Source organism: Caloenas nicobarica, chromosome 5 (genome assembly GCF_036013445.1).
Source record: "Caloenas nicobarica isolate bCalNic1 chromosome 5, bCalNic1.hap1, whole genome shotgun sequence".
Lineage (NCBI taxonomy): Eukaryota > Metazoa > Chordata > Aves > Columbiformes > Columbidae > Caloenas > Caloenas nicobarica.
Genome location: NC_088249.1, coordinates 66,274,875 through 66,287,209, shown reverse-complemented (window position 1 = coordinate 66,287,209; position 12,335 = coordinate 66,274,875). Strand labels below are relative to the sequence as shown.

The window sequence follows — 12,335 nt, the reverse complement described above, 5'->3', positions numbered from 1 at the left end:
AAGGACAGATAACTCTCATGGTCGGAGCTTGCGTGGTGCTTCACAGGATCTGTATGTTCTATAGATAAGTGGTAGCAACCCAAGGTCATAAGGCTCTACAGAAACACTACTCTTGGTGATTTTATTCTTCTCAGGGAGTGGTTCTCCCTTGGCTTGTTAAAGAGGATCTATTAATACTTATTACTTACTGTAGTAAGTAACTGGTGGTCACGGGACTCCTGTGAGCCACGCGGGTATGAAGTGAGGAGGTGACCAGACGGAGGCAATGACATGTCTCTGTTATTGTCCCAAAAGCTGATGTATTTAACAGGAAAAACGTTATCGTGTTGTTTCGGGCGGTTATTTTAGCCCATGGTGCGGTGCCTGGAGCTGCCAGATGCAGCGTTCCTGCGGGTGGTGTAACTACATTACGAGCAGCTGAAATGGGGCTTCTGCCAGGGGTTCTCCTCACCCCACCCAAAACTCTGCAGCTTATGCCAGGTTGGTATGAACAGTCCGCGGAGGAAAAGAAGGAACCGGTTATAACATCTACATGTCCTTCCCTTTGGCCACCATCCTTCAGGTCCAGCCTGAAGCTCCATCGGCTTCTCCTGCCTCAGATCCCGACTCTTTGATGTTGATGCTGGGTTAGGGCTTCTCCTGTCAAAATAAACCTCATTCAACATCTATGAATTCAGCATATGGTTAAAAACCTCGCACATCCAACGCAAATACGTAACTAATCCAGTCCTTTTTTTGTCCGTGGAAATGGCCCACGCTGACAGTCTCTTCGTAGCTGTGCTGTAGGATTCCTGCAGCATTTTTGTGGGCTTTTCTGTTAAACGGAGAAAACCTTTGGCCACCGTTTCCCTACTGTGACTGCAGAGAGAAAAACAAGTGGTGTGCCAGCCAAGGGAAAAAAAATAAACACCAAAAGTTGCTGTGCAAGCTATTCCAGTGCTGGATTTTTTTTTTTTCCTGCCATTGTTTAAAGTAATTTCTCATCATTGATGCGAGGTAAGGTGAAAAATGCAGGCCAAGCTGGAAATACCATTGATCTGCAACTGTACAGATAAATGTATCCTCTGGGGGATAATCCTCATACAGATTTCAGGAAAGGAAAACGGGTGAATGTTCAGCTATGGCTGAAGTTTAAGTTTCCTGTTCCCAGCTCCTCATTGCAAAATTTTCTAAGTGAATCAATAGATTAATGACTTTTTTTTTTTAATATATTGAGTGGATTCTCATGTAGTAAGTTGTATGCAATAACACATGAGCATCTTACTCTTACATCCCTCTGCTTTTACTTAGGGCTTAAACAGAGATAAAATTTTAAAGATATTTATAAGATCATGTGCTGAGCTGATAACCAACTGCTGTAATACATCAAAAATCTGATTTAATTCGTGAGCTATTTAGGGTTTACTTTAGGTTTAACGAACGAATTGGCAGTTGCGCTGTGGTAACAGAAACAAATCCAGAATACCTTTCAAGATAATACTGCTAGTTCAAGGTATTTCATACTGACATCAAGTACCGTTGATTTGACCACAAGTGGGGATGTGTGACAGGCTTGGCCACATTATGCTTTAGGAAGGAAGTGTTTGAGGGCGATGAGCATTTAATTACAGCCCAGCTCATCCCATTTTCTTATTCCAGGTTGCGCCAGGGGAGGTTGAGGTTGGATCTGGGGAACAATTTCTTCCCCAAAGGGCTGTGGGGCATTGGAACAGGCTGCCCAGGGCAGTGCTGGAGTCACCATCCCTGGAGGGGTTGGACAGACGGACATGAGGTTCTCAGGGACATGGGTTGTAGGAAACAATTGCCTTGCAAATATAATAGGCCCAGGCAGGATCGCTCAGCAAAGCGTATTTTAATAACAATTTTGCAAGATCGGGTGTTCTACCTGAAGGTAGGCGCACATAATTGGGCAAAAAGCCACCTGCTTATATCCCCCCAAATCCCAGCCACAAATTCCCTCCGCTGTTCCCCGTTGGTTGGGTACTTCAGGGTTTACAGACTATCCAACACCTGCCTCAGTTTACATATTTCATGCATCTAATCCAAACGATACCCTTCCCCTTATCGATCTATTTAAAATATGGGTTCCTGGCTCTTTGACTACCCTTCTTCCTAGATTAATTTGTAAATACAGGTATCAGTATGCATTCTGGGATCAGTTCGAAGAGACTTTGGTTTACATTAAGGATTCATAGGCCAACGGTACCTGGGGTGTATTAGAAGGGGGGTGGTCAGTAGGTCCAGAGAGGTTCTCCTGCCCCTCTACTCTGCCCTGGTGAGGCCACATCTGGAATATTGTGTCCAGTTGTGGGCCCCTCAGTTCCAGAAGGACAGGGAACTGCTGGAGAGAATCCAGCGCAGCCACGAAGATGCTGAAGGGAGTGGAGCATCTCCCGTGTGAGGAAAGGCTGAGGAGCTGGGGCTCTGAGCTGGAGAAGAGGAGACTGAGGGGTGAGCTCATTAATGGTTATTGATATATAAAGGGGGAGTGTCAGGAGGATGGAGCCAGGCTCTTCTGGGTGACAACCAGTGACAGGACAAGGGGCAATGGGTGCAAACTGGAACACAGGAGGTTCCATTGAAATGTGAGAAGAAACTTGTTCCCAGCGAGGGTGCCCAGGCTGCCCAGGGAGGCTGTGGAGTCTCCTTCTCTCAGACATTCCAACCTGCCTGGACACCTTCTGTGTAACCTCAGCTGGGTGTTCCTGCTCCGGCGGCGGATTGGGCTGGATGAGCTTTCGAGGTCCCTTCCAACCCCTGACATCCTGGGATTCTGTGGTTCTGTGATTCATAATCTGGTGTCTCTCGGTCCTTCTGCCCCGCTAGGGGCAGGCACCAGGTCCTCAGTTTTGTAAAAACAAACATTGCTTATTTAAACGTTCCTTACATGGGTGAGTGCTAGATTTAGGTTGATGGTTGGACTCGATGATGTTGAGGGTCTCTTCCAACCGAAAAGATTCGATGATTCCACGATTGCGCAATAGGGACAAGTCCCCGTCCCGCAGCATCCCCGCTCCCCGCTCCCCGCTCCGGGGCGGCGGGCGGGTCCCCGCTGCCCTGCCCGGGACCGGCCGGAGCCACCGCCGCTGCTCCGCCTCCGGGGGGGCGGCCCAGCCGCTGGAGGCACCGCCGGCGCCGCAGCCCCCCCGCGGCAGACGGTGCGGGGCTGGTGGCAGCGGCTGCTCGGGGCAGGTGAGGGGTGGGGGGAGCGGAGGGAGCCCGGTGCCCGTCGGGGCGCAGGGGGGTCCCCGAGGGGAGGGAACGGGGAGCAGCCCCTCGTCTCACTTGGAGCTGCGGAGAAACCGTGCCCCCGGGGGTGGCAAGAGGGGGGGGACGAGCGGCCAGAAGGGCTGGGATGGGCGGTCAGGGCTTTGCCGAGGAATTGGGAGCGGGGGGGAAGGTTTGGGGTGGTATCTGTGTTTATAGCGTGTTAACGGCGGCGGGGGGGCGGGGGGGAGCGGATCGGTTTTCACACATTCCCGGGCTGTCCCCGGGCCTGAGTCACGGCGGCTCCGCAGTGCGCTAAGCGGGGCGGGGGCTGCGCAGCCCGGGGGTGACCGGCCCAGGGGACGGGGGAACCGGGACCCCCCTGCGGGGAAAACACTCCCCGGAGCGAGGGCTGGAGCCGGGGCGGGTTGCAGATACCGCCTGCAGCTCACTTTAAAAAAGCTGTTTGCAAGTGCCAGGGGGTTGCCGGCTGCGGGATGCGAAGTGGTGCAACCCCGAGCGGCTGCTAGAAATGCCCCGGTCCCCGCAGGAACTGGGCTCCTGGTCCCCGTTTCCCTTTTCTTGCCGCTTTTTCAGCTCGCATCTTGTGATGAAAAGTAGCAGCCTGTTTTTGTACGTGGGCCCTCCCAGGTGGGACTGCAGAGAAATCGTGTTGCACAACCAAGGCACTGAGCCCCTCTTGCTATTGCAGTTGCAGCTTCTTGTTATTTCTTCTTATTGAGGTTGGTCGGACGATCGAGTTAAAGCAGCAATTTAGAAAATCCAGTTTAGGAATTTTTCTGCTCTTTCTTTTAAGCCACATTGTGAATTTTTGTCTATATTAAGCTAAAATTTTCCTGTTGTCTCATCTCTCTGTCATTCAGGAGCACAGACAAAATGAATCATTTTCACGAAAATAGACTGGTTGAATTAGTACCGTCAAAGCTGTTATGCTGGCTATGATGATTTTTATTAATCTGCTTCATAATTATTCTGGTCGTGACTTGGTTTTGTTAAAAGGCAAAACTGTTTCACTCTGCTGACACCATTGTGTGACTGAGGGCTCCTGGAAGATGGAGAAATAACCAGGGAGGTTCTTGTTGCTGCCCAGAAAGGCTCTGGCTTTAACCACAAGTCCAACAGCAGCCCCTGCAGATTCACATCACCGTGGGATGAGCCTCCGGTCTTGAAAGGCTTCTCAAAAAAGAGTTGTTTACCCCAGAAAATCATCTCCTCCTGCACATTAAGGTTTTGTTTTTCTTAGTTTTCCTGCTCAAGAGTAGAATGTACAGGCAAGAAAAAAAAAATGTGTTTTGGGGGTTTGTTTGTTTGTTTTAATTAACTTGACTTATGGGTAGAGCAGGATTTCAGTGGTTTTTTTGCTATGGTCGGTCTTCTGGAAGGAAAACTCCTCCATACCGACATAATGGTCTGCCAGGCCAGATGGACTCTTAGCTGCACATAGAAGTAGCTTCAAGCAGTATTACCAGGCTCAAGAGCAGCGATGTGGCTGTTCGCTGCAGCCTTATCGTGGGTGAAACTTGTTATCTGAATGCCTTTAATTCTTTGGGACTTTAAATCTGCCTTGCGTTTTGAAGACAAACATGAAATCGTGCTCTTCTAGCACTTATGGTCCTTCTGTCCCTCTCTTCCCCCTGGATCTGCTTGGTACCTGGTCTGAGTAGCCTCCTCTCTGAAATAGCAGAGATTTTTTTAATAGTAGGTATTACTGTTTGTAGTTCAGACTCCGTGTCTAATAATTTTTGCTTTGGAGTTGCCTATGTTGAAAAAAATCCTGACTTTCCTATCTCTTTCACTTGGGGGGTTATTGCATGTGTCTGTCCTTAGTGAGAGGGAGAAATTTTGGGACAGAAGAGGCAAAAGTCCCATTAGTGCAGATAGATCTTGTGAGAGAGAAGACAGGAGCACAGTCTGGCTCCAGGGTTACTGGGGAATTGCTGGGAAAGAAAAGGTATTTGAGACCTAAATGGCCTCTCTCTTTGTGAGGTGTATTTGCCGCTGTCAGAAATAGGGAGACCTGTTGAATGGTGCAGAGAGAAGAAAAGGAGCCTCATCCGCAGCCTGTCGGGGCTCAGATCTCAGCTCTCAGAATAAAACCCCTGTTTTCAGAATAAAAATCCTCTCTAGGAACTGAGCCAAGTTACTTTCGTCTCTTCTCTCGCTGGTTTTCCTGACCAATGCCCTCAGTTCCATGCTAAAACAAAGCTTGAAACCTCAGGTCCTCGCCATGTATTTTGCTGGTTTCATGTGGCTTCTAAAGAAACATGTGTTTATGCCTCCAGAATAGGGAAGAAACATGTTCAAGATGAACTGCGTCCTGTTAACCGCTTGCATTGTTCTGGTCGTTTTTTGTAGTTCTGGTGAGTAAAAGGGAGGTATTTTCTTGATGGAATGTTATGGGAGGGGCTGGGGAAATAATGGAAAAAAAGCCAGAGAAGAAAAAATAACAGAAAAGGCCTGGATTAGTTAATATCCTTTTAATAGCCATTGAGGAAGGGAGAATTGGGTACAGAATATGGTGCTGCTTTGACTGTTCTGGTTTGCTGCTGGAAGGTTGGATTCCTGGTGTGGAAACTGGGAATTGGGTGTATGGCACAAGGGAGAAGTGAGGTGAAATGAAAATGGATAGAATAGATAGAATAAAATAGATAGGATAGAATAAAATTCTGCTGAAAGTGTCTCTTCTCGTCTGTCCTTTTGGAAAAGGCAATATTTGAGACTACATGGAAGAAGCAAACATGTAATAATCTATTATTCTGCAGGGACATAAAAGTGTTTTTAAAAACAGAGTTAAGTATGTGCTTCAAAATCTTCCTTTCAAAATTGCCAGTTTTAATTTGGACACTGACAAAAGCTTGTAAATTTTAGCTTGATACTTAACAACCAGGCATGTGTTTTGTGACAGTTACATGCAGATTGTGATTTTTTTTTTTCTTTTTTAATGCTGCCACTGTTTCAGTACTTTATTGTTCAGGAAAGATAAACCCCTGTTTTTTTAGGTTATACCCTAAGGTGTTACCACTGCGAGAACAGCCCTTCCTTGTGCAAGACCAATAGCACTTGCTTAGCAAATGAAGATACTTGCTTGCAGATGAAATTTGGTATGTATACTCTCCTACGGACCTGAAATAAACACGGTTATATCAGTTTTCATTGCCTGTACACTTCTAATCTGGCCTTAGGATGCATTTCTCAGCCTCGCTCAAAAGAAGGTTGCCAGTATTTTTGAAGGTCATGCTTATATTAAATTGAGATAATTTGGCTTCCAAGCATCTGATAAGGATAATGATGATTTAGACAGATGATTTATACTTGTACAAGCATATACACAGATATCTGCATATCCAGATTTAAAAAAACCAAACCAAACCAAACCCAAAAAGCCAACAAACCCCCCCACCTAAGGGAGCTGGAAACAAATAGCAGACAACAACTTCAAAATACAAAACCTTTGCCTTGAACTTGTTACGCTTTAAAACCATATAAAGCATATGTTACACACAAACATGCAGATGAAGACTCGATCATTTATGAACCGACAGTATTAAAATAAATTCTCTTTTACTGAGGGTGAAGTCACCTGCATCTCAGGAAGACGGTCAAGGATATTCAGGGTATGGAGTTACTGTTCTGGTTGTTAAATAACATTTAAGTAACTTTTATTAATACTACCAGTGACAAGAGTTTCATTGGAAAAATAAGAAGTACCAAGTCAACTGGAATGATCTTGGCCCTGGAAAGACTCTTGGGTTGGCTTTGGAACCAGGTTGGGATGGGGCTGCTCTGTTCCCCAGGATGGTCCCAGCTGAAGCTCCTGAGCTGGTGTGGAGGCAGAAAAGCTGCCAGGACAGGGCTCTGGGCTGTTTGCATCCCAAGGAATTTTCTTTTTTGCCATTTCCCTTGAGCCTAAACCTTCCTGAGCACAAAACGTAGGTTTTCCAGCCTGTGGCCTACGGCGGTTGTCCATCATCAGCGCTGGGTCCTTGGGGTGTCAAGGGAAGATGGAAGACAAGGTGTTCGGTGGCCAAGGGGGATGAGTGAGAACACGGAAGGCTCTTCTGCTCTTCACGTTCTGTTTTCTGCGTGTTGCTTCTGGAAATGAGGCCAGATCCGATGGGACGGACTGGGTGCTGCCACACTGTCCATCTCTCTCAGGAGCTCCAGGGTAGTTATTGCTCCAGCTCCACCCTGTGTCTCCCAGTGGGGTATTTGGACTGAACTGGAAGCACTGGTCAGCTTGAGCTGGAAATCTTTCTTACCATATGGCTAAGAGCTCCAAGAAAGTGGTTTGGAGGCGGAACCATGGCTTCCTATTGCTATTTGCACCACCAGATTCCCACTGAAGGCAAATTTAGAAACTTCTAAACACTTGAAACTAAAAAAGCAAGTATGCGGCAGCCTAGGCAGTGAGTCTCCGTGCCAAAAATGGTATTACTTTCAACATTCTCTTAATCTGTTTAATTTTTCTTTTTCTTGTAGGTAAATTGAGAACTTCCTCCTGCTGGAAGGCATCCCAGTGCAGTATGAATGAAATTGCTGAATTCTTCCAGTTGGATAATTTTGATTTCTTCTGCTGCCAACATGACTTGTGCAATGAGGGTGCAATTACCGGGGTTAACAAAGCCGCCTTCAGTATTGCCTCTGTAATGACCATGTTGTGGATGCTTCTGTAATAATCCTGATTTGTTTGCTGTACTTTCAAGCTGAAAATGATACAAAATCGTTAACTCCTTTCTGAATTGTACTTCTCGCATTTTGAGTTCCTAACTGTGGGCTGAAACATTACCTTTTCGTTTTAAATTTTGTTCCCTGAGGTTCCATCTGTTAAATCACTGTCTCCGTTCGTGGGAAGGAGATGTATATTGTTACCAGTTATAAGGAATTTGGGTATTTTAGCCTGCTATATTCATGGGGAAAATAACTTCTTAGGAAGTAGCATTATCTTGTGGAGAACCTGGGCAAACTTCCGTGGGTGATGCGAAAGGGAAGGAATACTATAGGTGTTATGCTGGAAAACTATAGATTTTTTTTACCATCCCATAAATTGTTTTTGGTTGGGATTTCTGTGGGGTTGGTTTTTCGTTTGATTGGGGTTTTTTGTTGCTTCTTGTCATACACCAAGCAGTGGATTTGCCCTCAACACAAGAAGTGTTGGATCATAAGTATAAACTCGGTGCAGTCTTCGTGATGAGCGTGGAAATATTTTATTTCAAGTGATGTAGACTCTTTGTCCCCATCGCTGTAAGATATCTTTTTTCTTTTTACTAGCCAATGATAGAACCTTTTAAGTACTGTTACGTTGAGAGAAAACAGCTACATTTCTTAAACTAAAACCAAAACAATGCTACATAAGTGAGGAACACTTTTCCCTCTTTTTATATGTCTGTGAGCATGAAGACAACACATACTAGCTTCTTTTGCGAACTCTTTTTTTTTCCCCCTTACACTTTATCCAAGTCTAGGATTTTAACTGAGCACGTGCTTTGCACAGAGTATTTGTTGGTATACTGAAAATTGTTTATAAAATGCTAAGGAGTTGCAATGGCACATCTAGTTTATTTTCCCATGTAGTTGGCTTTTGGGTTTTGTTAGGAACGGTGATACGTAAACTTAAATCTTCAAGCTTCCACCTCAGAGTATTAAACAAAACCTTGCAGAACTTTATCTTTTGACTTTTATGCAACTCTATAAATGCCAATACAAAATATATTTATATAGCATGAATAAAAACTGCTCGGTTTGTATGCCTAAGAGAGCTGGAGCTGAAATATTCTGTACCTTGCTCTGCCTCAGTGGTGGACACAGACCTTGGATACTTCTCCAGGGACCTTCTCAATCAGGTACAATGTCAAATTCTCCTTTTTCTCTCCTGGAGCTCTTGGCATGTCCCTACAAGAGTCTTGGTCCATTGCCAATGGCACATTCTCTTTCTGAGCACCCTCACTTGTGCTCTGTGGGCTGCCAGTGACACCAGTTCACCCAGTTGTAACGAGGGCCTTATGTCAAATCCGTGATGTATTCTGCAATGTATCTTTTGGTTAAGCTTATCTTAGCTATGAAAGCATCCTGGGATCAATCTGATCACTCAAAATATGGAAGTCGTGCTGTCTTTGATTAATAAAAATTGTCAAAAAAGAAAACGGGGAGAGTGTGGTTATTTATTGATGTGCTATTTACAGCTGGATAAACTTTAGTTGTTTCTGTGTCTTCCCATCCAGAGACTCTCAACAGGTGCAAGTTGGTGCCACTTACTTCTCTGGAGGTGGGTGCTACGTGTAGTCAGTTGGTTTTCACAGGACGAGGGGCGACGGTTTTAAACTAAAAAGGGTGGATTCAACCTAGATATAAGGAAAAAATGTTTTACAATGAGGGTGGTGGGAGCCTGGCCCAGGTTGGCCAGAGAGGTGGTGGCTGAACCATCCCTGGAGACATCCCAGGCCAGGCTGGACGGGGCTCTGAGCAACCTGGGCTGGTGCAGATGTCCCTGCTCAGGGCAGGGGTTGGAATAGATGAGCTTTGAAGGTCCCTTCCAACCCAAACCATTCCATGCTTGGAAACGAGCAGAGCTGGTGATCGTTCTCTAGGTGAATTCACAACGATGCGGTGCTGGAAGGAAGCAGTAGAATATGTGGTTCCCTCAACCTCTTCTAATTGAGAATCATCTCATTGGAGATATGAATATCCCACGATTTGGAGGAAAAAAAGAGTTCTCTTTTTGTGACTGCTTTAACAACTGAAGTGCACCATGTGCAGTGCTTACCGTGACGGCTCTCAGTGCAATCCTGTCTGCAGTTTTCCAATATCACGTTTTTATTCTACGTACTGACTAAATTTCTTTGTGGAAGTATTGGCTGCTCCTTCTCCTCCCTCTTCTCCCCCTTGCTTAGTGCTTGGCTTTAGCTGACTTCTAACATCCGTTTCTGAAGGGAAAACAGTTACATCTGGTTCTCCCCAAGCTGCAAATGATCTTACTAGAAACTGTTGGCTTGAAGCATGTGGCCAAGCGGAATAGAAAGCGTTTTAGTTCGGGAAGCCAGACAACTGGAAAACAACGCTTTCCTCCCTCTCTCACAAACTAATTACACTTCGAGCCCTTTGATGTGCATTCTCAGTCTGCACAGGTACTAGAAATGGAGATTTGACGTTGCGCTAGAAAGAAGAAAACAGTCCTTGATTTCCCACTCTTTTGTCCTTTCATCTTTTTATTTCCCATCTGCTTAACAAAAACAGGCACTTAGGAGAGTCATTGCTGCACAGTGATTTTTTTCCACTGATTCACCGTTTGTCAAGCTCTTGCTCATCATAGATGAAGAAGGAGTATTAAAGCACTGACTCAATACACAGTTAGGGGAAGGTTTGTAGCAGAGAAGGTACCTCGTGTAAGACAAGCTGATAGATTTGCTTGGCTTAAATCGTTTTGCTTGCAGCATTTTTGCTCTGTTATATCGTCAATCTCTCTCTTTTGATGATTGGAACTTTTCAACCTATTTGATTGCTGCATGGTCTGTATATGTAAAATATTCACTTTCTGGTTTATTTTTATAAGCCCAAAAATAAGCTCTATTTTGTCTGTCTGGTAATAGTCTGAACGATAATTTTTAATATTTGTTTTTTGATAGCCTTGAACACTTGCTTGTCTAATCTATCATATTTCTCCTTCCTTTGTCTTCCAGAAGCAGCTTGAGCATTGAGTCCTTGCGGTTTGCGCTGTAGAAGGCCAGTTCTTTTGTAAAGATCAACAGCAGCACTGGCTGATTCTCGTGGTGAGAATGCATGTAGCAAAGTATGAGGATTTGCAGAGGCAACTGATGTGATAGCAAAGTACTTGTGAAAAGTGACTCGACTTCAAGTGGAAAGCATCTCTTTTGTGCCTTTCCTGGCACAGATGCTGCTAGAAAGCTGCAGTTTGCACACAGGAGTGACTATGTGCACTATTAAAGAAGGCGAAATGCAGGGTGTTTCAAAAAGATGGACCCAATTTGAAATCATACTGGGTCCATCTCTTGGAAACACCCTGTGCAGAAGCTGCAGCCGTCAGACACAATGTACAGCTCGATTTTGTACTTTTGAGTATGTTTTACCCCATAGAAATCTGGAGGTGTTTATTTCCTTTCTGCTTAGAAAAAGGGCTTTCAATCCATTCCTCTCCCTGAAGGCAAGACCAATATAATTGTTATGAAAATTCCCTTCCTTAACTATATAGTGACCAGTCTTTACAGTATGAAAGTGTTTTAACTTTTTTTGTTGTATATGTTAGTTCACATTATACACCGGAATGTAGTGAGGTAGCAGAATTTTACTGGAGACTTTGGCGTAGTTCACGTGTAAGTGTAACAAACCAAAGGACAGCCCAGCTCTGGAAAGAAGGACTTTGCTTCTTGGAAGCTTAGAGCTGTGTGTGAAGGACAAAAGTTATCCCTGAAGAACCAAGATGATGCCAGCATTGTGTTGGACCTGAACATTTGAGGAGTATATAAACCGTGTATCACCTTTCTCCCCCATACAAATTCTCCATCAGGTTGGGAAAGTACCACAAGCTCATTTAGCCTTCCCTTGGTCATTCTGTTTTCTTCCACTGAATAATTACCTTTGTCTAATTTTTTTTAATTGCCTTGGGGATATATATTTTTTTTTTCCTCGGGTAACATTTTTAGCTGGTTTTATTTGCTTGCTGAGATCACATTTTGAACAGTTTGTAGTCATAGAATCGTAGAATGTTCTGAGCTGGAAGGGACCCACAAGGGTCATGGAGTCCAACTCCTGTCCCCGCATAGGACAACCACAAAATCATCACATTTCTACATTCTGATCCGATTTACCTCCTGAGAAGCTTGGGGAAGGTAACTGCTTCATTTCAGAGCCTGATGACTCTATGTCCTGAGCAGCTAAGCCTTTCCAAGATTGCTGTGTCTCCAGGGACTTAATTAACCTCAAAATAAAAGAGCAAGACAACAGCTGCTGGTGGTGCAGTAGATACCCTGTTTCCCCCCAAATGAGACAGGGTCTTATATTAACTTTTGCTCCAAAAGATGCATTAGGGCTTATTTTCAGGGGATGTCTTATTTTTCCATGAACAGTGATCTACATTTATTCTTGAATAAAAACCC

At 44.9% G+C, this 12,335-nt stretch overlaps 1 protein-coding gene across 1 annotated transcript; it reads left to right on the top strand.

Moving 5' to 3' along the window:
- Positions 1-3,101: 3,101 nt before the first annotated feature.
- Positions 3,102-9,330, top strand: CD59 (CD59 molecule (CD59 blood group)). Its single transcript, XM_065636473.1, has 4 exons — positions 3,102-3,192; positions 5,511-5,588; positions 6,228-6,329; positions 7,708-9,330. The coding sequence occupies exons 2-4, from the start codon at positions 5,525-5,527 to the stop codon at positions 7,899-7,901; spliced, it is 360 nt and encodes a 119-aa protein (XP_065492545.1). The 5' UTR covers positions 3,102-3,192; positions 5,511-5,524; the 3' UTR covers positions 7,902-9,330.
- The last annotated feature ends 3,005 nt before the right edge of the window (positions 9,331-12,335 follow it).

What these genes read in the sequence shown, in the direction of transcription:
- CD59 (XM_065636473.1), top strand. Translation starts at nt 5,525, where the DNA reads ATGTTCAAGATGAACTGCGTCCTGTTAACCGCTTGCATTGTTCTGGTC. An exon ending in GGTCGTTTTTTGTAGTTCTG is followed by an intron (nt 5,589 to 6,227) that starts GTGAGTAAAAGG and finishes CTGTTTTTTTAG; the next exon opens with GTTATACCCTAAGGTGTTAC. An exon ending in TTGCTTGCAGATGAAATTTG is followed by an intron (nt 6,330 to 7,707) that starts GTATGTATACTC and finishes TTTTTCTTGTAG; the next exon opens with GTAAATTGAGAACTTCCTCC.